The sequence below is a fragment of the Lethenteron reissneri genome, chromosome 10, assembly GCF_015708825.2.
Source record: "Lethenteron reissneri isolate LAM-NWPU_2019-01 chromosome 10, ASM1570882v1, whole genome shotgun sequence".
Classification (NCBI taxonomy): Eukaryota; Metazoa; Chordata; class Hyperoartia; order Petromyzontiformes; family Petromyzontidae; genus Lethenteron; species Lethenteron reissneri.
Genome location: NC_083788.1, coordinates 6,840,830 through 6,867,273, shown reverse-complemented (window position 1 = coordinate 6,867,273; position 26,444 = coordinate 6,840,830). Strand labels below are relative to the sequence as shown.

Genomic DNA, 26,444 nt, shown 5'->3' with positions numbered 1-26,444 from the left:
CACACACACGTCTACATACACACACACATCTACACATCCACACACACATCCACACACACATCCACACATACACACACACCTACATACACACACACATCTACACACACACACACATCCACACACACAAATCTACACACACACATCCACACACATCCACACACACACATCCACACACACACATCCACACACACACATCCACACACACACATCCACACACACACATCCACACACAACACCACACACACACACATCTACACACACACACACCTACATACACACATCCACACACACACATCCACACACACACATCCACACACACACATCCACACACACACATCTACACACACACACACACCTACACACACACATACACACACACTCGCGCACGCGCTTCAGCCCCCCGCGCCGCTGGCTTGGCGCCTCGTCTCTCGCTGCCGCCGCGAGTCTCCGAGGCCGAGCGACGTCGGAGGTACGAATCGTTGCCGGCTCCCTCTTCACCCACCATTTACTCCGTCATTTACCTCATCGTTTACCAACATCTACCACCATCTCGCACACAATTTACCTCATGATTTGCCACCGTTAACCTCGTAATTTACACACACACACACGTCGTATTTCCCGCCGCCGTCGTGAAATACGCCACGTTACTCCCATCGTTTAAGCGCCGTCAACATAATTGACCTGGTAACTTACCATCATTTACCGTGACTATTTACCTCATCGATTAACCACAATTTACTCCACGATCCACCATTTAGCTCGTCCTTTATTTCAGTCACAATTTCACCCACGTTAATTTACCTCATCGTTTACCTCATCGTTTACCAACAAATACTGCAATCTACCCCCATCGTTTTACCCCTTGCTCTACCTTAATTAACATCTCCTCGCTTACTCACCCGGTTCCTTATCGCCGTCACTTTAACCTAATAATTTGCCCGCTACATTCTCCCCTTTTTATTCGATCACTTATCCGATCCTTTCCCATTTCATTTCTCCCATCGCTTTGCCGCCATATACCCCCGACGTGTTTATTTTCACCAATTGTTTTACCACGTAAGAAACATGTATAACTTTTATCTCTCTCTATCTATCTATCTCTATCTATCTCTCTTTTTTTTTGGCTTTTTGTTGCGTCGGAGAACCCACAGATATTGTTCCGCTGATTTATTTCGAACGCTTATTCTCGCCACGTTAGACGCGAAGGAGCGATGTTGTTTTGCGCGTCTTAAATTGCTGATGATGATGTCCAGAGTTTTGTTTGTGTTGAATCAAATGTCGCTCAAAATGACGTGCTCCTCACGAGGAAGACCGCGTGTGTCCGATGGGATAGAACAAACAAAGAAAGAAAGAAACAAAAAACGCCTTTGTATGTTTTTTATACGTCGAAGGAAAGATGTACGAAAGACTGTCCGCTTATTTAATTCGCTCCCTTGATCAAATCCTCTATCTGACCCCCTTCGTCACCCGATATAAAACTCAGCCGATCCACGTCAACCTGAGCCACATTTACCCGCTTATATCTTCATTCTGTGCTCTACGCCACCTTAAACGCTCAAGTATTTATTTGATTACCAGTTTCTATTTGAAACAATGCTAATGTATCGATTTAAAGCTTTCGTGACTGCAGGGATTCATCTTCTTGGTTCTTTCGGTAAAGTCACGTAGAAGGGAAGTAATAAAATAATAAAAATAAAACATAATAAAATAATTCTCACGACGTTTCGGCCACAACGCAAGCAGCCGTCCTCAGGTGAAGAACAGGTCTGTCGATAAGACAGAGTCTAAATGACACGTCTTAGGCTTGGAGTGTCTATTTAAGCTGTGAAGGAGGAGGAAGAGAGCCTTGACAAAAGAAATGCAGAGAGCCTTGACAAAAGAATTTGCATTTCTTTTGTCAAGGCTCTCTTCCTCCTCCTTCACAGCTTAAATAGACACTCCAAGCCTAAGACGTGTCATTTAGACTCTGTCTTATCGACAGACCTGTTCTTCACCTGAGGACGGCTGCTTGCGTTGTGGCCGAAACGTCGTGAGAATTATTTTATTATGTTTTATTTTTATTATTTTATTATTTCCCTTCTACGTGACTTTACCCAAAGAACCAATAAAATGCTCATGTACATTCGTTTTTTTATTTCCCACTGTTCGAAGAATGCCTCCCAGCTTCGTGTTGCTCATGGGGTAACTCTTGTATTCTTGCCGTTGTAGCATTTACCAGGTTGTTATTTAAACTAATAGTCATGATCAACACACGTTTGTGTGCATGATCAACACACGTTTGTGTGTGTGTGCTTTGATAGGTGCTCGCAAACAACGCTAGCTCCATCCATCTTTATGATAAATGCCGCACTGGGGTGTTTGTCTTCGCCGCTTAATGCATGAATTCTAGTATTCAAATGTCATAATATTGATGGATTTTACACGAATTACTCTCCTGTCAATCCACATGAGGATATGCGATTCCTGTTCACGGCTAACATCAGTTCCAGTTCACAGTTAACATCTGTGGTGAGTGGTGTCTGAACCTGTCCTGGGCTCCCTTTCACCGTCAGACACCGATAAGCGTGGTGAAGTATGATCAAGTAAAACCCCTACGAGCGACACGTAATTAGGAAGGCATTCCCCCAGTTGTGAATTCACAAAGGGCTGGGGTTTAAAAATAAACATTTATTAATACTCTGTGTTTTTATGTATTTCAAGTGTACATTATTTCAAAGTGTGAATGGCAATTAGTTACCTAGTGAAACCTCGCCGTGCCTCAGGGAGGGCTTTCTGCTACATTCGAATGTTTGGCCAATTCCATTCACGAGCGTGGATTCACATGGGGAGGAAACGGCAGATCCAAAGAGAATACCAACCTCGAATGATGAGGGGGCAAAACTAAAGACTGCCATCTCCTGGGCATACTTCCCAGCGTCATGCCTACAACACATGGCAAGCCCCGAGTCTCACCCCGTTACTAACCAGGCTCAACACTTGTACCAGTTTAAAAGGGTAAAAACCTACTACTATATTTTGCCACTGCTAAAAGAGATCTCATAGTGTAAATGCTTACCCCGAGCTCTCAATACTCTGATATTGCACTGTGTTTGAGTTGTACGCTTTCTGGTGTCATCTGGTCCAACACCAATGGGGACTAGGCTCTAAAGAAAGCCGTCTCGGGTGTCGACCAATCAACTTCAAGGACAGTGCATATTATTATTATCATTATCAGAGTTGCTTCTTTTTGTTTGCTTTTTTGACTACTTGTGTTGTGGTTATTGCAAACATGATGCCTTGAATAAAGTTGTCAGTTTTGTAGCAGTTTAAAAGGGTTAAAACCTACTACTATATTTTGCCACTGGTAAAAGAGATCTCATAGTGGCTCAACACTGGTTAACACCCGAGATCCGATGAGCCGCGGCGTATTTAGTGTGATTTGGTCATAGATTCACGAGTTACTGGAGAAACGTTCAGTTTTTGCCAGATTTTTGGTCATAATTTTCCTCATCACCAACGAAGCGAAAGTATCACCATGGCGACGTGTATCAGATGTCTCGTCAACATGCCTCCCGTCACTCGCTAGCCATTATACTTATGCGTCACGCCCCGAAATCATGTTTTTTATATTTAAAAAATGTCAGTGTCTCCCTGAGCAAACCAGTTGGGGGTGGAAATTTCACGTTCCCATGCCAAGAGTAGAATTACGGTGGAGTGTGCAGGCGGTGCAACTGCACCGGCGGCTCATGGGCCAGACGGGCCCAGGCCCTGGGCTATGACGAAGTGGAATTGAAAAGGGCCCCCCCCCCCCCCCATTCATTCCATGCACCAGGCCCATGCCAACCACACTACGCCACTGGGTCTTTATGTGAATCTGTTGGTCTTTATGTGAGTGTATGAGTCTCCGTGCACGCCTATAGGTTACTATTTCAGTCTGTGGGTTTCTACACGAGTCCATGGATCTATCGAGTGTACAGGTGGTGCAAATTGCACAGGGCCCCACGGGCTGGAGGGGGGGAATTATACAGGGGTCCCATTACCTTTTTTTTTCAACAGTACTCATGCCAACCATGCTACACCACTGATAATCCGCAGAGCAACCACGATCACTTTCCACAAAATGCAACAAAAAATGTTTTTTTGTCGAGGGACGATGGGATTATGAGTTAAACCTGCACTCTAATATCAGCGTCACACAGTCGTCAGAGATTAAGGAAATCCGTTAAAATGTCCCTATCCACTGATCATAAATCACACCCGTGAAAGGTGCGCTACTCCACCACCACTCCTACCTGTCAGAAAATAATATGAATTACAGTGTTCTGTACTTATACACTGAAGCCTTACTAAGTTTCCAGAATGTCTACCAAGGGGGGGGGTCCTGCATTGGAATGTTTGACCAGTTCCTTTTTAACGAGTGTTTTGCATGTGGGAGAAGAAACCCGAGTACCCAGTGCAAATGTGTAAAGAGATAACACACTCAAAGATCCGCACAGATTAATTCAATAATCCATTTTTGTATACTTGTTAATACCATGGCTACCTCGCAGCTCAGGCGGTTTGGGATTTATTTCGCAAATCTGCATCATCCATCAACTTCTGTAATCCAACTTGTTGTACTGCCATCTGCTGGCCATTTCCTACTCCAGGAAGATTGTGTGTGATTCGTGCGTGGTGCACCAACCACGTTTTAAATGAACTGAATCACAAGCGTAACAAATATGTGCGTTATATATACACAATAACATTTCCAAAATGGTATTTTGTGCTCTTTGGTTTTTTTCGGTAAAGTCACGTAGGTAAAAAATTACATAAAAATAGATTAAATCACGACGTTTCGGGGGCAACGCAAGCTTCCGTCTTCAGGTGGTACCGTCACAGCAAAATTACTGTATCAAGTGATGCAGTAATTGTATCAAGTGAAGTGAAGTAATTTAGCTGTGACGGTTCCACCTGAAAACGGAAGCTTGTGTTGCCTCCGAAGCGTCGTGATTTAATTTATTTTAATTACATTTTTTACCTACATGACTTTACCGAAAAAAAACAAAAAGTATGGACCTTTGCAGTCACGAAAACTTCAAATCTAGAATTGGTGTTTTGTATTTCTATTCAAAGCAATGTATAAATATTAGTTATTATTCTATGTGGATAGTTGCATCGCAGGACTATGAAGGAATGGTGATGCCTTGGGAAGCCCTTCATCCAATTGTAGATTATTCATCGTTTATAATCACCATGATAATATAGATTTTAAACTTTCTACATTATAGTTTGATAATAATCAATGTTTACTGATAGACATTTGCTCACATATCAACATCAAAATGGTCAACCTTCTTAAAATGTACCACATTTCCTCGGGTCCCACAGTGTACATGTTTTTCTGTGCTTTTAAGAAGAGCCATTGCCTGAAATGTCAGCTTATGTATTTTTTGTATGTTATAAGACATTGCGATGATCAACGTGTTGAGTGTATAATGAACAGACATGAATTCCATTCTCAATATTTTTTATTTACATTAAATACAAATTTTTTTTATCCATCAGCCTATTACCCTTACGGAGCAATATTTTCCAGCAGCATTTGTTATTTACGCCAGGCAAACGCTGGAAATGTTTCAGATGAAAGTTCCCCGACACTTTATCAGCAGCAGAGTCTGGCCCATGTGCCCATGCCCAGCTGTTGTGTTGCGTGCAGTTGCAGCCATGGGCAAGCACAACAGCAAGCTGGCACCCGAGGTTCTGGAGGACCTGCTCAAGAATACGGAGTTCAATGAGCAGGAGCTGAAGCAGTGGTATAAGGGCTTTCTGAAGGACTGTCCGAGCGGGCGCCTCAACCTCAATGAGTTTCAACAGCTCTACGTCAAGGTGCATCTGCGTTATTGTAATGATTTGGAATGGCTTGTCCAGCTTGTGTTCATCATCATCAGTCATTGTCAATTCACTGCTGGATGAAGGCCTGTCCATGCTGCTACCATCCTTCACCTGCACATAACTGACCGTCTCATGCCTACATCTCTGCGGTGGTTGTCCTTTTTGGCGGATTCTCTTCTTTGGCTGCCATTCTCTTACCAGTCTCTTTCACCGGCCATCCTCTCGACTCGTGACGTCTCCTGCCCAAGCCCATTTCCGTTTCTTAATTCACAATACGATGGTTGTGATTTATGTTTGTTCCCTGATTATATGTGTGCATGTTTTGTCTCTGGCAGGTTGTGTTTCTGTAATAATTATTATATAAAGGTTGATGAATAACTTGGCAGGAGGCTCACTTAATTGAAAAAAAACAAGTAATAGGTTTTTACCCTGGTACAAAAACTGACACCTTTATACAAGGGATCATGTTTGCAATAACCACAACACAAGCAGTCAAAATGCAAACAAAAAGAAACAACTCTGATAATGATAATGATATGGACTGTCCTTGAAGTCGATTAGTCCACACCCGAGACAGCTTTTCTTAGAGCCTATAGTCTCCATTGGTGTTGGACCATCTGGTCTCATAGTGAAAAAACAAGCCCAACTCAACGTGTTCAGAGGATGAGGCCGCTTAACAAATTTGCATGACATTTTCTGCGTGGAACAAGAAGCCCAGCTTGTGCCATTTTTAAATGAATGTGCTCTATTCAGATCGTGAGGCTGCTTAACAACGTGACTTTGAGGCTCGCTTCAGTGTCTGGCTTGTCCAGATTGTTTTATTCTGATTAATTATGTACAGTACTCGCATTCATACAATGCGGTTGCTTATCAAATTGGTAATAGCTAGCTTGATGGACGAGTAAGACATGCTTGTATTCTTTCAATATTTCTTCGCGATGACTAAATGCTTAATAAATTGCCTGCTTAATGGACCTGCCAACCCAGCTTGTATTAGGATTCATTTTACGTAATTAGTTTTTTTTTAAATGTATATAAAGTAGCACGAGGCTCGCTTAATGGGATATCACAGCTTGTCCTCATTGTTATTGAATATGTTACAGTATTTATATGCCGAGGTTACTTCACAAAGTGTTGTGATTCTCACTTAACGGACTGGCTAGCTCAGCTTTATTCAGATGATGAGGTTTGTTTTTTCTTCTTGGTTCTTTCGGTAAAGTCACGTAGAAGGGAAATAATAAAATAATAAAAATAAAACATAATAAAATAGTTCTCACGACGTTTCGGCCACAACGCAAGCAGCCGTCCTCAGGTGAAGAACAGGTCTGTCGGGAAGACAGCTGGGTTGGTATATAAAATGATGAGGTTTGCTTAATAAAGTGGCAAGATCCTCGCTTATTGGACTGGCACAGCTTCTTACACGATAATAAAATATTGATTGTCCTTAAGGTTGTTTAACAAAGTGGCATTAAAATCTAATTTAAGGCCACTGGCTAGCTCAGCTTGCATTATTGAAATATTTATTCCGATGATGAGGTTGCTTCATGAAGCAGCATGAGGCTCTTATAATGTTTTGGGATGGTCTGCTTGTATTACCGTAATGAAATGCGTATTCGAATGTTCACGTTGCATTAGACCTGCTAGTTTGTACTTTGTAAATAATCAGCAGATGAAGTTGCCTAATAAAATATCATACGGCTCGCGTAACGGGCTGGCATTTCCAACTTGTACCACTGATTAAATATGTATTCGGGTACTACTTTACTGATTGACATGACACTTATTTAACATGTTGGCTTAACGAGATGCTACATCGTGTTGCCATTTTTACATTTTACAGAGTGACAAGTGCCTTGCTAATTTGACACCAATGCTGAGTTTATGTTAATCCTGTGCACTTTGTGATTCATGAGCTCCTTTACAAAGAAAATACACCTATCTTAATGGCTGGCGTAATGCATTTTAACCTCAGTGTTTTAATGTACATTATTATATCACTATAATCTCGTCGTGGGCTTCGCCCACCTATCTGCTTTAACCAAGAAGATGAATCCCTGCAGTCACGAAAGCTTTAAATCAAAAGATGACAATTGTATATTTGTAAAGCAATGATTTAGCCTACCCTATGTTGGATGAAGGCCTTTTCTCCAAGCCACCTCTGCTTCCCGCTGCCTCACGATGCCACGATCTCCTACACATGAGCTTTATTTTCACATGTCAAATTCGTGTTTCCAAAGGCACTCCAATCATAATTAAAACAAATTAGAACGTGACATATTTTCAAGTTGTGTCCCTCCAACAGATATATTGTTTGTGCATAGAACTTTTCATACTTGACTTTTGTTTTCCTCATATTTATGTTGAGCTCAACCAGACTACATATGTGCACATTTTCATCTTTCTAGCCATTCAAGACCATCGTTATAATTTACATCAGTCATGATTATCACTGTATATGAGATGATATAATGCATCGTGGATGGTGATACATTCATCGTTGTTCCTACATGAACACATTCCTGCGGAGGGAGCTGGTAGGAACGTTGGGTTGCTCGGTCAATGGCCAGGGTCAACGGCGGCGTGGTGTATTCCGCAAATATGCCCGACTGTGAGGGCGGGCACAAGCCGGCGTGAGTAGGTTAAACGTTGAGTTTTATAAGGGCACCACGGGGTGACCAGCCCCTCCCCACACAGCCCCACCCCTCCCTCCCACCCACCACCCAGCCCCTCCCCACCCAGCCCCTCCCCACCCTCCCCGCCCTTCCCCACCCCACCCTCCCCTCCCCTCCCCACCCAGCCCCTCCCCACCCTCCCCACCTAGCCCCTCCCCACCCCACCCAGTCCCACCCCTCCCACCCACCACCCAGCCCCACCCTCCCCACCCAGCCCCTCCCCACCCTCCCCACCCAGCCCCTCCCTGCACGACGGACACAATAATCCCCTGTGGGCTGGTGTAACCAGGAGGTTCCTACCAGCATAATACTTTCTATAGTGCCATGACATGACGAGGCATTACAAGGGCCTTCATTATTTCAAAGCGAACGATTATTATTCGTTTCTCAATCCGCTTGTACTGGTGGCAGCATGTTGAGTAGTGGCGGTCCAGACCTCCCTTTCCCTGGGGACAGACTCTAGCTCTTCCTGGGGAATTCCGAGGCATTCCCAGGCCATCCGAGTGACGTAGTCCCGCCAGCAGCGTGTCCTGGGCCGGCCCTGGGGAATGTGCCCAGTAGGATGTGCCCGGAAGACTTCCAGGGGGAGTCTATCGGAGTCATCCTGACCAGGTGCCAGAGGTCGCAACCGGGTACTCTATACCCGTACCCTACCCGATACCAGGCTACCCGTACCCGACCGGGTACGGGTACGGGTAGCCGTTTGCGACCCTGGTGCGGCTGGGTACGGGTACGGGTAGGCCGTGAGTCACTGGTGAGTAGCCGTTTGTCACTGATTTCGGGTAGGGTACGGGTAGGGAACGGCTACCCGTACCCGGGCCGGGTACGGGTAGCCATTTGCGACCCTGGTGCGGCCGGGTACGGGTAAGGAATCAAAACCCGTTTGCGACCTCTGCCAGGTGCTCGCACCACCTCAACTGCTCCTCTCGAATTCGGAGGAGCAGCGGCTCGACTCTGATTACACTGGTCAACACACTTTTTCTGGCATAAGGTATTTTAACGGTTTTAAGGTAATTTTGGGGTGCCGATTCCAAATATGGCATCAGTTTTTGTCTATCACATCAGGTTTTTGAGATATCAAATATTGCATTTTCAATAAAAACTGCGGAAGAAAAATATTAAATAAATGTGGATATCTACATAAAATGATATTATAAACACAATATCCTAAAAATACAGCAACCATATTTTAACACTAAAGCAGTCACTGACTCGCAACAACTTGCAATCATAAGTGACGGAGTTAATTTCGGGAAAAATCAATTAAAATGGGGTAAGCCGATAGCATAAAAATGAGATGTGATAGAGCAAATCTGAGATCAGATTTGGAATCAGCACCCTGAAATTAGTCTAAAACAGCTGCAAAAGTCCAGGCCAGAAAAAATTGTGTTCTTTTTGTTGACCAGTGTTATTGAACACTTTATTTTCACTTTTCGTTCAAACTCTTTAAATTTATTCGATTTATATCACACATTCATCTTAAGTTATCATTTTGTTAAGTGTGATCTTATTTATTGTTTTGGTTTATCATTGTAATTTTGTGTGATGCTGTATTTTTTTTTTAATCTAGGTTATTCTTGACAAGGAGACTGCTAATCTCAATGAATTATGAACCTGATGACCTGAGTTAGACTCCAAATTACGGCTAACACCAGTGGCGAGTGATATCCGAGCCAGTCCTAGATAACCAACTCCTTCACATCGTCAACCCGCAATGACCAGCATAGTGAAGTATCGTCAATCAAATTTTGATTTAAAGCTTTCGTGACTGCAGGGATTCATATTCTTGGTTTTTTCGGTAAAGTCACGTAGAAGGGAAGTAATAAAATAATATAAATATAAAACAATAAAGGCTTAAGGAGGCCCTCATCCAGCAGTGGATATTTCATGATGTATAATACTCCGATTGATGCTCCTGCTGCTGTTGTGGAGTGACTCATGCAGCCAGCTATGGCTGCAGGGTTTTGGTAGTACATGTTGTTTATGCCATTTATTGTGAAAATTCCGTCACAGTTCCTATGATTGCTTTTTCATTGCTTTCATGGCTTTATTTTGGTGATTTCGAAACATGTATTGGTTTAGCCATGTTTGTTTGTTGTAGTACAGAGTTAGACTGATGGCCTTAATCTAAGTTGTCTTGTGGTTGTTGTTGTTGTTTGACTTGCATCCCACTGTGATTTTTGCACACAGCGTTGGTGTACGGTGTTTTTTCTGCAATATTTTGCTGTCTTTTCTTGGATTTTCTGTTTGCACTTAGTCACATATTCACTTTAAGATGTTTTTTGTTCATGTTTTTGTTTTTTGTTTGTTGCGGTTGCACCCGATTCAAGAGCCGAATGGCTCACAAGGCTATAGCTAATAAATTAACTTGAACTTGAAATTAACTTGGTCATTGCGGGTTTCTGAACAATGACATTAGGCTCGCTTTATGTACTGGCTAGCCCAGTCTGTATTATGTAAACAATATGATGAGGTTGCTTAACAAAGTGGCCTGAGGCATGCTGATTAGAAAACACACCATGTTTTTATTATACAGTAATATTATTAGTCTGGCATGTCCAGCTTGTATGACTGTAATTAAATATGTATTCAAAGGGTGAGTTTGTTTTCCTTAGTGGCGTGAGTCTCACTGTTAGTGAGACTCATATGTGGATCAACAAAGGGGGATGGATGTACATGGGCATGTACACAAGGTGAAATGAACATTTTGGATTCATGACGTGCTGTACCGTACCACCCATGGCACCTCTCCATGTAAGCACAGTTAATTGTAATCTCACCCTTCTGTGTTGCGCTTCGCCCTCCTCGAATCATTCCAGTTCTTCCCCTATGGAGATGCGTCCAAGTTCGCGCAGCACGCGTTCCGCACCTTCGACAAGAACGGCGATGGCACCATCGACTTCCGGGAGTTCATCTGCGCCCTCAGCATCACCTCACGCGGAAACTTCGAGCAGAAGCTCAACTGGGCCTTCAACATGTATGACCTGGACGGAGACGGGCACATCTCTCGCCGCGAGATGCTGGAGATCATCGAGGTGAGACGGCCATTGTGATGTCGTCACTGAGGTGAGACCGACGTGGAGAGAACGTCGTTGTCGAAACTCCCGGTCGAGCTCTTATCAAATGGAGATCGCTGCTTCTCCACTGATGTTGCCCCTGCAGTCTGAAACTCCCTTCTCCTGATTATCCACATGGCTCCACTCACGCGTATTTGTTTGAGTCTAGGATTAAGGTGTTGATCCTCTCTTCAGATGACTCGCAAATTCCATCAAAATGTGCCTTAAATTTCGTTTTAAAGCTCATTCAGACTCTGTCTTCTCGACAGACCTATTCTTCACCTGAGGACGGCTGCTTGCGTTGTGGCCGAAACGTCGTGAGAATTATTTTATAACGCTTTCTTTTTATTATTTTATTATTTCCATTCTACGTGACTTTACCGAAAGAACCGAGAAGATGAAATGTGCCTTGTCCAATATAGAATTCAACTTTTATCCATGCTCTTCACTCGATAGTTTATCACTTCACCTTAACATTTAAATGTATCGCGTCATCTCATAATACTCTAATGCGTCTTTCTTCTTGTATAGTGCCTTAAAATGCAGTTGCATTTCGATTATTTATACATTTAAATGGTATGGAGGTGAGGTGGTTTAGTTCAGTGAGGTGAGATCAATATTGGGAAAGGAAATCAGATCACTGAGGTGAGATGGTTTAAGTAAACTGATTGTCACAGAAAATATGAAAATTACTTTTAATACGTGAATTTGTGCATCGTCACATGCTTACTGATTATGTGTACAACACTTTGCAGCTGCAATTTATTCAGAACTTATGAGTTGATAATTGTTTTTTTTACCCTTTTATCTGGCAACAAAACTGACACCTTTTTACAAGGAGTCATGTTTGCATAGACCACAATACCTGCAGTCGTAATGCAAACAAAAAACATAATTGATAATGTTTGCACTGTCCTTGAAGTTGATTGGTCCACACCCGAGACAGCTTTCCTTAGAGCCTAGTCTCACATGGTGTTGGACCAGATGACGCCAAAAGGCGCACCCTATCCATGAAATCCCTAGAATCCTCCACAAGCACCTGTAATCAAAGACCAAACGCTACAGTTTTATATTGTCAGTCTTATTTTTCTACATTTCAAATTTCAACGTGCACTTCTTGCCCTTCATATCCTCTCGCCCGCCCCCAAAGGCCATCTACAAGATGGTGGGCACGGTGATCATGATGAAGATGAATGAAGATGGCCTCACCCCCGAGCAGCGTGTCGACCGCATCTTCAGCAAGATGGACAAGAACAACGACGATCAGATCTCGCTCGACGAGTTCAAGGAGGCGGCTCGCAGCGACCCATCCATCGTGCTGCTTCTGCAGTGCGACATCCAGAAGTGATCCCCGCTCACTCTCTCTCTCTGCGTCTGTCTCTCTCTGTGTCTTTGCCATCGCAGGGCCAAGGGTTGGGTGGCTCAGCTCGAGAGTGGTGGAGCGAGCCCAGTGGCTCGTCACGTGACTAGGCTTGAATTCCGGCCTGTTCAGTGTGGTGTTTGAACAGTGCACCCCTATAATCTCAGTTATCATACAATGGACAGTGTTACGTTAAAATTTTCAAAATCCTTGTTTTTTTCCTTCTTTACATTTTCTTTTTTATAGACCGAGGCTTGTTGACCTGCTCTCAGTTTTTTTGTAGGGATAGGCTTGTGAAGAGGCAATTCCATTCCTTTGAGGTTGGCCTTGTTATGGTACAACAGGATTCGTTTTAATGGTTAGGCTTCTTAACATTTGATTTTCATGGGCTAGGCTTTTTTTTCATAGGGATGTAACAATTGATCACGGATTTATCTCAATTCATGAATTGATATCATTATCTTTTATTTGGAGCAAATTATGAGCAAGTCAATTCGGAAAATAGCACAAACAAAACTGTATAACTGAGTTCCAAAAAAAACAATCATTTCTAAAATCGCCCCCCTGAATCTCGACAATTTACCCGATAATGGTGGGGTGGGGAAGGGTTGGGGATGAGAAGTGAATCTCAATAATAATTCTAGTCCTGTCAAATCAGATCGCACGTTAACAAGTCCAGAAACAAGGAATCCGTTTGCAGTTTAACAAGTTCCGAGCCTTTTCGACCACGAACAAAAGCTTTAGCCGAGTGTGTGATTGGTCATTACCTGCCACCGTAGTTTTTAGTGACGCTAACAGGTGACTGAGATTGGTTGCAGATGTAGGCAGGTGCACACTGCTCTGAGTCAATGTGACCCACACTGATTGTGTCGTGCACGCTACACGGGACACACAAGCACGCTTTGTGAGATACCCCAACGCCGTCACAGCCTCTCTCGCCTCCCTCAGTGGAGTCGCGCCGTTGTGTCGTGGTATCCTTGAGTCAGGAGTGAACTTCTCCACATTCCAGATATGCGTTATTTTGAAGGCAGAGACTACTGACCCCACACACGCGCGTGTGGTAATAAAATCTGACATGGGTAATACTAGCCCCGAAACCTTAATCATCACCCCGAACTCTAAACCCTAACTTTGAACCATGAACTCTAACCCCTGAACGCCAACTTCGAACCGTACATCCTAAAACATAACCCTACACTATAATGCCAAACGATAACTATTAACACTCAACCCTAATCTGAAATGCCAAAGCATAACCGAAAATACTGCACTATAATCTCTAAAAAAGAACACTAAACCCGAGCTGCAAACACTAAACCCCTAATCCGACACGAAAATGTAATACGTGGCTTCCCTGCGCATGTCATTAATTAGGAGCTAAAGCGCTGGGAATTGGAAATACAGCAAATGGGTTTGCACAAAGGGGAAGGTACAGTATGGTGAATAGACGAACATCTGCTCTGTGATTGGATCAAAATCTGTGGAGACAAAAGTGCTAGAGACGCGGGTTTTCTTTCTGCACATTTGCGGGGACAGTAGTATCTCTCGTTTTTTTAAATGAAATTTTACGTGGAGTGATCGTGATAAAACTCGTCATGAGCTTAGCCCCAAATCACTTCATCGCGCGCACCTTAGCTTTCTCTAGTAGTGGCGTTGACCGTGATGGAAATGTGTGATAATTTATAGCAGAATACTGTATATGTCGATTGTGTTGTACATCTGCAAACAAAAATGTTTTGGTTGTCAGGTGTGTTTAATGGGAAGATTTTTAAAAAGCAGGTAAATTTTCTTATTATAATTGCGCTGTGCATTTAGAACAAGGATAATTTTATGCTAGAAGTCATCCAAATAGCAGAGGAATGTCATCTCGATGAATAAAGTTGTGGTTTTGACAACCAAAACATTAAAAGCATTGCAACATCTACACGCAGCCAGTGCCATAGCTTAATTGATGTTAATTGATGTTGGTTTAGTATCAAGAAGCAGTGTCATAATTATTGCTTAAACGATGTTTTTACAAGTGACATTTTCATTGTAAGCAGAAATAAAAAGTGGTCAAACGTATTTGAAAAAAAGATTTCAGAACAACATAATTATCAAATGTAATAAATGTCTTAAGTCTGTAATGAGTGTAAATATACATAATGGGCTTGACAGAGTCAAAATATGCTAGTTATTATTTATTTTAAAAAGAACGTGAAAAGAGATTCTTGACAACTGCAGTGAAATTGGGAACTCCTAATTATAAACACAATGTTTGAAATGGTGGCCTGTTGCCAGTGCATTATGGGTACACACAGATTCATTTATTACTATATTTCCAGAATGCTGCGAGGCTGGCTTGGAGTAGGGATTATTGAGGTAAGGCTATTAGTACAATACATACCTATCCACAATCTATATTATTGTATCCTATAGTCTTAGGATTCCTGAGCAGGATTGGTGGTGCACGCACGCCTGCAATCCAGCACTATGGGCGCAAGGGTTGGTTGATCACACTAATATTCTTTTTGGTTCTTTCGGTAAAGTCACGTAGAAGGGAAATAAATAAATGATAAAAATAAACCAATAAAATAATTCTCACGACGTTTTGGCCACAACGCAAGCAGCCGTCCTCAGGTGAAGACCAGGTCTGTCGGGGAGACAGCGTCTGAAATGTTGTGAAACTATACACGTGCCATATTCTACCTTTCCATGAGAATGCGGTACAGAAAATGTGGACTCCACCTGTTCCATCTGTATGGAATAGAATGTTGTCCCCTTGCACCCATGGGTTTTCTCCTCGTGCTTCTGTTTCCTCCCACATGTTAACGCCTTCATTATATCGACGACGACTTCATAGCTTGGGCAATTTGTTTGTAGCGCCGGTTCATTGCGCGGCTGCCTTGCTGCTTGTCTGTGGTGGCTCGCCCTTCTGAGCCATTATCTTACTTGGAACGTGGGCAAGTACTGTGCGGCACGTTACGAGTTCAAGTGACTCTGGTTGATGGCAAAATCTGACACAAAGTAACACAATTACAATCCCAGCAATCCTACACATGTATATGGGCAGCTGTATAAATCACCCTTAAGTTATCATTTCTCTAATTTTACACCACTGTAAATGACAGAGAAATTGCAGTTTAAAGTCTTGTGTGCAACTAGAAATCAAAAAAACACATTGGACGTCATGTTGTTTTCCTTCATTGGTGAGTGTGCCTTGGGCCTCGCATCAAGGCATGATGGTTTGTCTTCGTGTCACATGTTCAAGGCATCATGGTCTTAATCTTGAGGCCCAACATGAAGGCATCTAGCCTTGGTTCGTCAATTTTATCAAGCCAGGATGTCGGCTCTGGTCACTGCTATTAGTAATTGTTACGTGCCACCGATAGCAACTGTAATGCCTTATTTTGATTCCAAAAAGTCTCATTGAGCTTGAAGACTATTTCCCGATGTTCCTGCATTGAGATATTTGACCAGTTGCATTAAATACCATTTGGCTTCATGTGGGAGGAAATGGCAGTACCTGTAAAAACACATCCACGCATACAAGTGGGTGACACCCACAACTCTCCAGAGATGGAGTCATGTCACTGGCTATGCTGTCATCGCTTGCTCATCTTGGGGAGCATCTGCTTAGGGAGTTCCACAAATCTACGTGTGATCCGCCAATCCTCGCCTCTAAAAGTACTATATCACACCACTAAACTTTGTTTTAAAAACTAACAACTATTTCTCTTGGTAGTGCACGTATATTTCTGCGTGCGAAAGTTTTTTGTTGACAAATGGTTGCGTACCTTTATGTCTATGCTGGTGTAGACATGAACAGGAACAGAAAATTCCCCAAGTAGTGTGTAAGTAGTCATGTCTGTCAGTGCAATAATAATGATGATGATGTTGGTGTAAGTGATGATAATTATTTAAGTGCTATTGTTAAAGTGGTGATGATTCAGGCATTGATAATCAAGGCGATGATGTTTTATTCAATGATAATGGCTAAGGTGGTTCTAAAGGTGATGGCTAAGGTGGTTGTTAGTATGGTGGAGATGGCTAAAGAGGTGATCATAGTTAAGGTAGCGATGGCTACAATGATGGTTATTGATACGAATAATCATAATGAATATGATCATTGATACGACGGTGTAGAACGTGGTGGTTATGGTTAACGTGGTGGTGAACTTGCCGGTGATGGTTAAGATGGATCAATGAAGGTAAAAGTGGTGAGGATGTTGGTCCTCATTCACTGCTTTCACTGCGGTTGTTTTATGGAAAATGTCCGTGTCATTTTGACGTAAACATTGCAATTGCTGCATCCATTTGATTTCCCGTTAATAAATTACACTTGGAAACAATCTTTTTTTTTTAGTTATTATTGTATTCGCACAAGGTAATCAGCAGGTTTTTTTTAATAGAAATGTTTAGCTTTTACAGAATTTGTGTTTGTAAATGTTTATGAAAGTACCCAATACACTATGTAACACGAGGTTTGTTCCTGGGTAGTAAGTGTTATTTCCTAATTGCTTATGCCTCAAAAGTATAGAAAATGGCTATTATTCCCACAAACTTTGCTTTTGTGACCAGGACTTTACGTGAAGGAATGACACTAATGCACACCGCGTTTTCTCATTGAAAATAGGTAAATTTCAAAATATCACTGTCCTGGTCACAAAAGCAAAGTTTTGGGGGAATAATAGCCATTTTCTTGGTTCTTTCGGTAAAGTCATATTATATTTGTATTATTTTATTATTTCCCTTCTACGTGACTTTACCGAAAGAACCAAGAATATGAATCCCTGCAGTCACGAAAGCTTTAAATAAAAAAAAATAGCCATTTTATATACGTTTGAGGCATAAGCAATTAGGAAATAATACTTACTACCCAGGAACAACATTTTTTTCTTGTGACAGTGAATTATCAACCATCGCCATCCATCACGGCCATGCAATGTGAAAGGGTTCAGCTCATGCGGTGTTCAGCAAAGATCTCTGTGTTGATGAACCATAGGTAATGCAGCCAGTCATACAGCAGATAACACACGCTCCAGAAACTCTGCACTCAAGACTCCGCACTGCTCTCTCTTCCTTGATCCCCCGATCTGCCCTCATTGCCTGTCAATCGTTGCCCGGGGCTTTGCCCAAAGGAGGAGATTGACTTCGATATTTGGGGGGTTGGGGTTCGCTTTGTCCCTTACCTTCGGAATCGCGGGTGCATATAATTAATTCATTTTAAATCTTAATTGTAAACTACTGAAAATAAATTAATTCATGTAACTAGTTTGGGGGCCATTTCCCCCCGTGCCCCACACCCCAAACTTCACTCACGACTTTTCCCCAGATAATGACTAACTGGAAATACGCTTCAAAGTCTTCTACACGATCAGGGCTGTCAAATTCAGCTGTTGTAAGCTTCAGGCCGAGGTAGCGGTGCCCCCTAGAGACGAGAACCCGCCAGCCCCGCTGTGCGTGAGCGACACGCGGGGTAGACAGCGCTCCCCCTGCCGACGGAAAGAGGCAAAAGCAGAGAACAAAAAGCCTACAACACCTGGTATTCCCAGGCGGTCTCCCATCCAAGTACTAACCAGGCTCGACCCTGCTTAGCTTCCGAGATCGGACGAGATCGGGCGTATTCAGGGTGATATGGTCGTAGGCGAGAGCTCAGAGAAGATTCAGTAAATTCATCTCTAACGTTATCAGGATTCTGCTGATGCTATTTTCACAGCGAATAAGCGTTTCCTATGAAACTCGTGTTCACCACCAGCTTCAGATCGCGAGCCCAGAGCTCACTTCTGCCACTGTCAAGACCACAGCCCTTAGGGCGCCGTGGCTCTCAGCGTCACGGTGCAGTGAAGCTGCCGAGCTGAGTTAGAATCCCGGGCACGGCTAACATCGGTGGTGTCGAGTGATATCCGAACCAGGTCAGCCTCTCTCCACCCCCACCACTTCACCACCAACACGCACCGTCGACCAGCGTGGTGAAGTATGCTCAATCAACACCCAGGACAGGACAGACACGGCGTGTTGTAGGTCTTCATCCATCAGTGGATGAACAAAGTCTGTACGTCATGGTTTAAATACACACGAATACTGTATATAAATATGATCACAACTCTTCTTCTGAGATTGATGCTCAACTGGGAGGCTGCTGCTGCTCCAGAGATGAGACCACTTGGCTTTGCACCGAGACGTCTTGAGTTGAACTCCACCGTGAATGCGAGGATGACTGCAGGCGGTGTCTTCACACTATGGGGAAGTTGAACAATTTTATTCCAAGATGAGTACCGGTACATTAGAGATGAATTGACTGAATCTTCACTGAGCTTTCGCCTACGACCATATCACCCTGAATACGCCCGATCTCGTCCGATCTCGGAAGCTAAGCAGGGTCGAGCCTGGTTAGTACTTGGATGGGAGACCGCCTGGGAATACCAGGTGTTGTAGGCTTTTAGAAACTTTTTGCGTTTTCGTGTCTCCAGGGGGCGCTGTTTACTCCACGTTTCACGCGCACGAAGCCGAACTGGCGTTTCAATGTCTACAGGGGGCACTGCCTATTCAGGGTCAAACTCTTGACTACGTGGGATTCAGAATTGGAATTCGCCAGGTTTTTGTTGGCTGAGAGTTCTATGTTGAATTGCATAACCACGATAAACACGACAGTGGCTTGTGGGGAGGCCTTCACCCGGCAGTGGATTGACCAAGAGCTTTTGGATTTAAAGCTTTCGTGACTGCAGGGATTCATATTCTTGGTTCTTTTGGTAAAAGTCACGTAGAAGGGAAATAATAAAAATTCAACAATAAAATTCCCAGGACGTTTCGATTGCAACACAAGCAATCATCATCAGGTGTGAAAACTACAGGAGTGAATCGTTTCATTAGCAATGGTTGACCACAGGAACAAACTCTGGGCTGGTTTTGACAATCAGTGTCTCACCAACAGAGTGAGTGAACGCTGGTGAACTGCGGGACGTTCATATGCAAGGGCCCCTCTGTGAGCTGTGGGTCCTAGTGGAGCACAAAACTCTACAATGCACGACACGGAATGACCAGGCGCGTAGTCGGTGCAGCTCGAGGCCGAGGTAGCGGTGCCCCCTAGAGACGAGAACCCGCCAGCTCCGCTCTGCATGAGCGACACGCACAGAGTGAAACTTGCATGTTTAAGTCTGTGGGGAGCACTGCCAACTCGGGGTGAGCGTGTTCCATTTGTTTAACAGCTCTTGTTCATATTCTTGGTTCGTTCGGCAAAGTCACGTAGAAGGGAAATAATGAAATAAAATACATTCAACAATAAAATTCTCACGACGTTTCGATTGCAACACAAGCAATCATCAGCAGGTGTGAAAACCACAGCAAGAATTTTTGTTTTTTAAATCGCCACAAAATGTCTTGCGGTGGTTTTCACATCTGATGATGATTGCTTGTGTTGCAATCGATACGTCGTGAGAATTTTATTGTTAAATTTATTTTATTATTTCCCTTCTACGTGACTTTTACCGAAAGAACCAAGAATATGAATCCCTGCAGTCACGAAAGCTTTAAATCGAAAAGCTCTTGGTCAATCCACTGCCGGAAGAAAACCTCCCCACAAGCCACTGTCATGTTCATCGTGGTTATGCAATTTAACATAGAACTCTAAGCAAACAACAACCTGATGAATTCCAATTCTGAATCCCAAGTAGTCAAGAGTTTGACCCTGAACAGGCAGTGCCCCCTGTAGACATTGAAACGCCAGTTCGGCTTCGTGCGCGTGAAACGTGGAGTAAACAGCGCCCCCTGGAGACACGAAAACGCAGAAAGTTTCTAAAAGCCTACAACACCTGGTATTCCCAGGCGGTCTCCCATCCAAGTACTAACCAGGCTCGACCCTGCTTAGCTTCCAGAGATCGGACGAGATCGGGCGTATTCAGGGTGATATGGTCGTAGGCGAAAACTCAGTGAAGATTCAGTAAATTCATCTCTAACTTAGTTGTGACCCACGTTTGGACAAAGTGATTTAACTTCTGATGTGAAGACACCGCCTGCAATCATCCTCGCATTCACAGTGGAGTTCAACTCAAGACGTCTCGGTGCAAACCCAAGTGGTGGTCTCAGCTCTGGAGCAACATCTCAGTTCTGAGCAGCTATCTCAGAGTAAAAGTTGTCACCATATTTACGTACAGTACGTGTGTGTGTGTGTTTAAACCAAAACGTACAGACTTTGTTAATCCGCTGACCTCCACAAACCATACTTCACCACGCTGGTGGACGGTGCGGGTTTGTGGGGAAGTGGTGGGGGTGGAGAGAGGCTGACCTGGTTCGGATATCACTCGACACCACCGATGTTAGCCGTGCCCGGGATTTTAACTCAGCTCAGCAGCTTCACTGCACCGTGACGCTGAGAGCCACGGCGCCCTAAGGGCTGTGGTCTTGACAGTGGCAGAAGTGAGCTCTGGGGTCGCGATCTGTAGCTGGTGGTGAACACGAGTTTCATGGGAAACGCTCATTCGCTGTGAAAATAGCATCAGTAGAAGCTGATAACTTTATAGATGAATTTACTAAATCTTCACTGAGCTTTCGCCTACGACCATATCACCCTGAATACGCCCGATCTCGTCCGATCTCGGAAGCTAAGCAGGGTCGAGCCTGGTTAGTACTTGGATGGGAGACCGCCTGGGAATACCAGGTGTTGTAGGCTTTTTGTTCTCGGCTTTTGCCTCTTTCCGTCGGCAGGGGGAGCGCTGTCTACCCCGCGTGTCCCATTCCGTCTCGTGCATTGTAGAGTTTTGTGCTCCACTGGGACCCACAGCTCACAGAGGGGGCCTTGCATATGAACATCCCGCAGTTCACCAGCGTTCACTCACTCTGTTGATGAGACACTGCTTGTCAAAACCAGCCCAGAGTTTGTTCCTGTGGTCAACAAATGCCAATGAAACGATTCACTCTCAGGTCACCTGGCTGATGGGATGTGTAAATAAATGATTTTATTTTCTGGATTTCGCGCTGCTCAATGCATTATCGCCGGTGCTGACAGGAAAGCATTCTCCTGCAATGGATTGTGCCAAGATAATTTCATCATTTTACTTTAAATATAAGTTAGTATGATTAAGTAGCCGTAATTTTTGATTGATTAAAGGATGCGACTCAATGGCAACTAATAATTAAACTGTTCTTCCGCCAACAAAAAAAATGGTCATCAAAATTAATAGTTTTTAACGTGTTATTCTCATCAGGTCCCATGGTGTAAATAAGTGCAAGACGCCAACTCTAATTCCCCACTATCCCCTCTGCAGTGGGCAGTGCACAACACCCGCTTGTTGCACCCCACTTCTATGTACAGAGACTCCCGCCCTCACGAACCCCCAGGGACCAGCGTGGACGCGCGGTCAAATAAGCCCCATTACCCACTCGGCATGTGGAGGCCGTCATCCAGCAGTGGATTGACAGAGGGCTGTGAACGTTCAATGAGGCAGCTCTAAATCAATGTTTTAGCCGTGCGCCAGAAATAAAAGTCAGGTCACAAATCCCAAAACTGACCAGCGTGGCGATACACGGTTAACAACAACTATAAACGACGTGGTTTTGGCAGACTTTCATCCAGCAGTGGAAGCACAAAGGCAGTAAAATTCAGCTGTCGTCAGCTCGAGGCCGAGGTAGCGGTGCCCTCTAGAGACGAGAACCCGCCAGCCCCGCTGTGCGTGAGCGACACGCACAGAATGGAACTTGCGTCTTGAAGTCTGTGGAGAGCTCTGCCAACTCGGGGTGAGTCTGTTCCATTTGTTTAACAGCTCTTGGTCATTTTCTTGTTTCTTTCGGTAAAGTCACGTTAAAGGGAAATAATAAAATAAATTCAACAATAAAATGATCACGACGTTTCGATTGCAACACAAGCAATCATCATCAGGTGTGAAAACCACAGCAATAATTTTTCTTTTCTAAATCGCCACTTGTAAAAAAAACATTTCTTGCTGTGGTTTTCACACCTGATGATGATTGCTTGTGTTGCAATCGAAACGTCGTGAGAATTTAATATTTTTATTTTTATTATTTTATTATTTCCCTTCTACGTGACTTTACCGAAAGAACCAAGAATATGAATCCCTGCAGTCACGAAAGCTTTAAATCGAAAAGCTCTTGGTCAATCCACTGCCGGATGAAAACCTCCCCACAAGCCACTGTCGTGTTTATCGTGGTTATGCAATTTAACATAGAACTCTAAGCAAACAAAAACCTGATTAATTCCAATTCTGAATCCCAAGGAGTCAAGAGTTTGACCCTGAATAGGCAGTGCCCCCTGTAGACATTGAAACGCCAGTTCTGGTTCGTGCGTGTGAAACGTGGAGTAAACAGCGCCCCCTGGAGACACGAAAACGCAACAACTTTCAAAAAGCCTACAACACCTGGTATTCCCAGGCGGTCTCCCATCCAAGTACTAACCAGGCTCGACCCTGCTTAGCTTCCGAGATCGGACGAGATCGGGCGTATTCAGGGTGATATGGTCGTAGGCGAAAGCTCAGAGAAGATTTAGTAAATTCATCTCTAACTTAGTTGTGACCCACGTTTGGACAAAGTGATTTAACTTCTTGTGTGAAGACACCGCCTGCAATCATCCTCGCATTCACAGTGGAGTTCAACTCAAGACGTCTCGGTGCAAACCCACGTGGTGGTCTCAGCTCTGGAGCAACGTCTCAGTTCTGAGCAGCTATCTCAGAGTAAAAGTTGTCACCATATTTACGTACAGTACGTGTGTGTGTGTGTTTAAACCAAAACGTGCAGACTTTGTTAATCCGCTGATGGATGAGGCCCTACAACACGCCGTGTCTGTCCTGTCCTGGCGGTTGATTGAGCATACTTCACCACGCTGGTGGACGGTGCGGGTTGGTGGGGAAGTGGTGGGGGTGGAGAGAGGCTGACCTGGTTCGGATATCACTCGACACCACCGATGTTAGCCGTGCCCGGGATTCTAACTCAGCTCAGCAGCCTTCACTGCACCGTGACGCTGAGAGCCACGGCGCCCTAAGGGCTGTGGTCTTGACAGTGGCAGAAGTGAGCTCTGGGCTCGCGATCTGAAGTTGGTGGTGAACACGAATTTTGTGGGTAACATTTACTCGCAGTGGAAATATCATCAGCCATATCAGCCGGAAGAGTTGGCGTTGGAGATGAATTTACTAAATCTCATTTCAGCTTTCGCCTACGACCATATCACCCTGAATACGCCCGATCTCGTCCGATCTCGGAAGCTAAGCAGGGTCGAGCCTGGTTAGTACTTGGATGGGAGACCGCCTGGGAATACCAGGTGTTGTAGGCTTTTTGTTCTCGGCTTTTGCCTCTTTCCGTCGGCAGGGGGAGCGCTGTCTACCCCGCGTGTCGCTCACGCACAGTGGGGCTGGCGGGTTCTCGTCTCTAGGGGGCACCGCTACCTCGCCTGGTCATTCCGCGTCGTGCATTGTAGAGTTTTGTGCTCCACTGGGACCCACAGCTCACAGAGGGGCCCTTGCATATGAACGTCCCGCAGTTCACCAGCGTTCACTCACTCTGTTGGTGAGACACTGATTGTCAAAACCAGCCCAGAGTTTGTTCCTGTGGTCAACCTTTGCGAATGAAACGATTCACTCTCAGGTAGCCTGGCTGATGGGATTCGTACGGCGTAACAACCCGATTTATCTGCACTGCACTTGCAAAAGTGAAAACTTCTCGCGGTACAAACTCGATTAATTCTCAAGGTAGTTTATTTGCTTCTTGTTTTTTAAACTTTAAAACACTGCGGCTGAAGCCAGAGGAACAATATCATACAATGCATACACGTGACAGGAGAGCGCATCAAGTCTTGCTGCAAAACGTCAGTTGAAAGGTAAAATCTCGATCGACTCTTAAAAAGAACCCTTTTACACACAAGCCAAACGTTCGCACCGTCGCAACCATTCAGTGGGAAATCTTGAATCGCTTTCCCAAACAATATTTGGTCGGTGCTCTCAATACCATGATACAAAAAAACAATTCAAGGGCTCCCCCCCCCCACACACGTCCGGCAGAAGCACTTGCTTCAACACACAACTGGTGGAGCGGTTTTGACATTTTTGAGTCTCATCAGCAGGCTTGGTCAGGCCTGTTCAATGCTACTGGGTTTTCACGTTATTGGAGGTTTCCTCCGTTTGCGTAAAGGGGGCAATGTTAAATATGAAAACAAGCCATCGTGTAATCGAGATCACTGCACCGTTAGCTTCCCGAATGATGCAACCTTGTGTCAATCCATTCCTACCTCAAGACTCCTTCACCCATGCCGTGCTGGTCACAGGGGAAAATTGTTTGAGCATACTTCACCACACTGGTCAGTGTGGGTTCGAGAAGGCCTTAGGACTGGTTCGGATATCATTCGCCACCGCTGCTCACCTTTGCAATCGAACTTGATTGCCAAGGGTCACCTGGGTTTATACCGCATTGCGATAACCACCACGTGACAAAGCTCCACCACGAGTCACGTCTGGGTAAGCCGTCCATTAGCTTTCATGGAAGTGTGTGAAATTGGGCGAATTTCATTTCTGTAACAGCCGTTGAAAACGAGTGACACTTTCATTGATTCATAATCAACGTATTTGGGTTTAGATCGCGTTATTTATAAATGTGTCGTAACCCTCCACCACCCGACACGGCCAATCAGTAAAAAAGTGTCACGTTGACAAAAGACAAATAGTTCACTGCTTTAGCCCACTGGTGTGTTGAAGCCACAACATTTACAATTTGAGTACGACGTTTCGCTGGTAATTGCATCCAGAATTCTGGCGAATTGCCCGATGATGCTGGATGCAATTACCAGCGAAACGTCGTGCTACTCAAATTGTAAATGTTGTGGCTTCAACACACCGGTGGGCTAAAGCAGTGAACTATTTGTCTTTTTTCAACGTGACACTTTTTTACTGATTGGCCGTGTCGGGTGGCGGAGGGTTACGACACATTTATAAATAACGCGATCTAAACCCAAAAACGTTGATTATGAATAACATTGGTCGCGAAAGCCTACGTGTTAAACTCTCATTGATCCCTTTCTTCAGCCACGTCCATTGAATTTTACACGATTGCATTGCCGTATTTGCAGTGAATCAATCCCCCGCTCTCAAGGTTGCTCCTCCAAAAGAAAATGAACAAAATGCCAAAGTAATTCTTCCCAGTGTCGGCAACAGAACCCTGAACACAAACTGCGTTCAGAAACCCGTACTGTTGACAGATTGAGGGGGTTTGCTTGGAGTTAAAGTCTTGGAACGAGGGCACACTGACGAACCACATCATGTGTTGGAACAACAATAGTTCAGGGAGAACAGAGGTTATAGCGACCGTGTTGCCGCTGAAATAAATGACTCATGATCCGGAATAAATTAAGACAACTCACACATTAGCCAAACTGCATTGTGACTTGTTTGGGTTTAGACTGTATGAAAGTCATTCTGAACAATGACTGGTAGAGCATTCCAAGCTCAACAACGGTTGGGTGATACTGGTTCGTTAAAATACATTTTACCAGCCAAACTAAACTCGGAATACACCCAATCGTCGTCA

At 44.1% G+C, this 26,444-nt stretch overlaps 1 protein-coding gene and 6 non-coding genes across 7 annotated transcripts; 4 read left to right on the top strand and 3 right to left on the bottom strand.

The window, feature by feature from the left end:
• Positions 1-324: 324 nt before the first annotated feature.
• Positions 325-17,275, top strand: LOC133340884 (visinin-like protein 1). Its single transcript, XM_061549351.1, has 4 exons — positions 325-469; positions 5,681-5,850; positions 11,348-11,563; positions 12,735-17,275. The coding sequence occupies exons 2-4, from the start codon at positions 5,689-5,691 to the stop codon at positions 12,930-12,932; spliced, it is 576 nt and encodes a 191-aa protein (XP_061405335.1). The 5' UTR covers positions 325-469; positions 5,681-5,688; the 3' UTR covers positions 12,933-17,275.
• Positions 17,276-18,453: 1,178 nt separating this feature from the next.
• LOC133341055 (5S ribosomal RNA) lies at positions 18,454-18,572 on the bottom strand. The gene has a single exon (XR_009754977.1). It is a non-coding gene; the product is annotated as a 5S ribosomal RNA (ribosomal RNA).
• A 673-nt stretch (positions 18,573-19,245) lies between these two features.
• LOC133341054 (5S ribosomal RNA) lies at positions 19,246-19,364 on the top strand. The gene has a single exon (XR_009754976.1). It is a non-coding gene; the product is annotated as a 5S ribosomal RNA (ribosomal RNA).
• A 1,358-nt stretch (positions 19,365-20,722) lies between these two features.
• On the bottom strand, positions 20,723-20,842 carry LOC133341017 (5S ribosomal RNA). Its single transcript, XR_009754961.1, has one exon. It is a non-coding gene; the product is annotated as a 5S ribosomal RNA (ribosomal RNA).
• Positions 20,843-21,472: 630 nt separating this feature from the next.
• Positions 21,473-21,591, top strand: LOC133341053 (5S ribosomal RNA). Its single transcript, XR_009754975.1, has one exon. It is a non-coding gene; the product is annotated as a 5S ribosomal RNA (ribosomal RNA).
• A 1,690-nt stretch (positions 21,592-23,281) lies between these two features.
• On the bottom strand, positions 23,282-23,400 carry LOC133341052 (5S ribosomal RNA). Its single transcript, XR_009754974.1, has one exon. It is a non-coding gene; the product is annotated as a 5S ribosomal RNA (ribosomal RNA).
• A 682-nt stretch (positions 23,401-24,082) lies between these two features.
• Positions 24,083-24,201, top strand: LOC133341050 (5S ribosomal RNA). The gene has a single exon (XR_009754972.1). It is a non-coding gene; the product is annotated as a 5S ribosomal RNA (ribosomal RNA).
• The last annotated feature ends 2,243 nt before the right edge of the window (positions 24,202-26,444 follow it).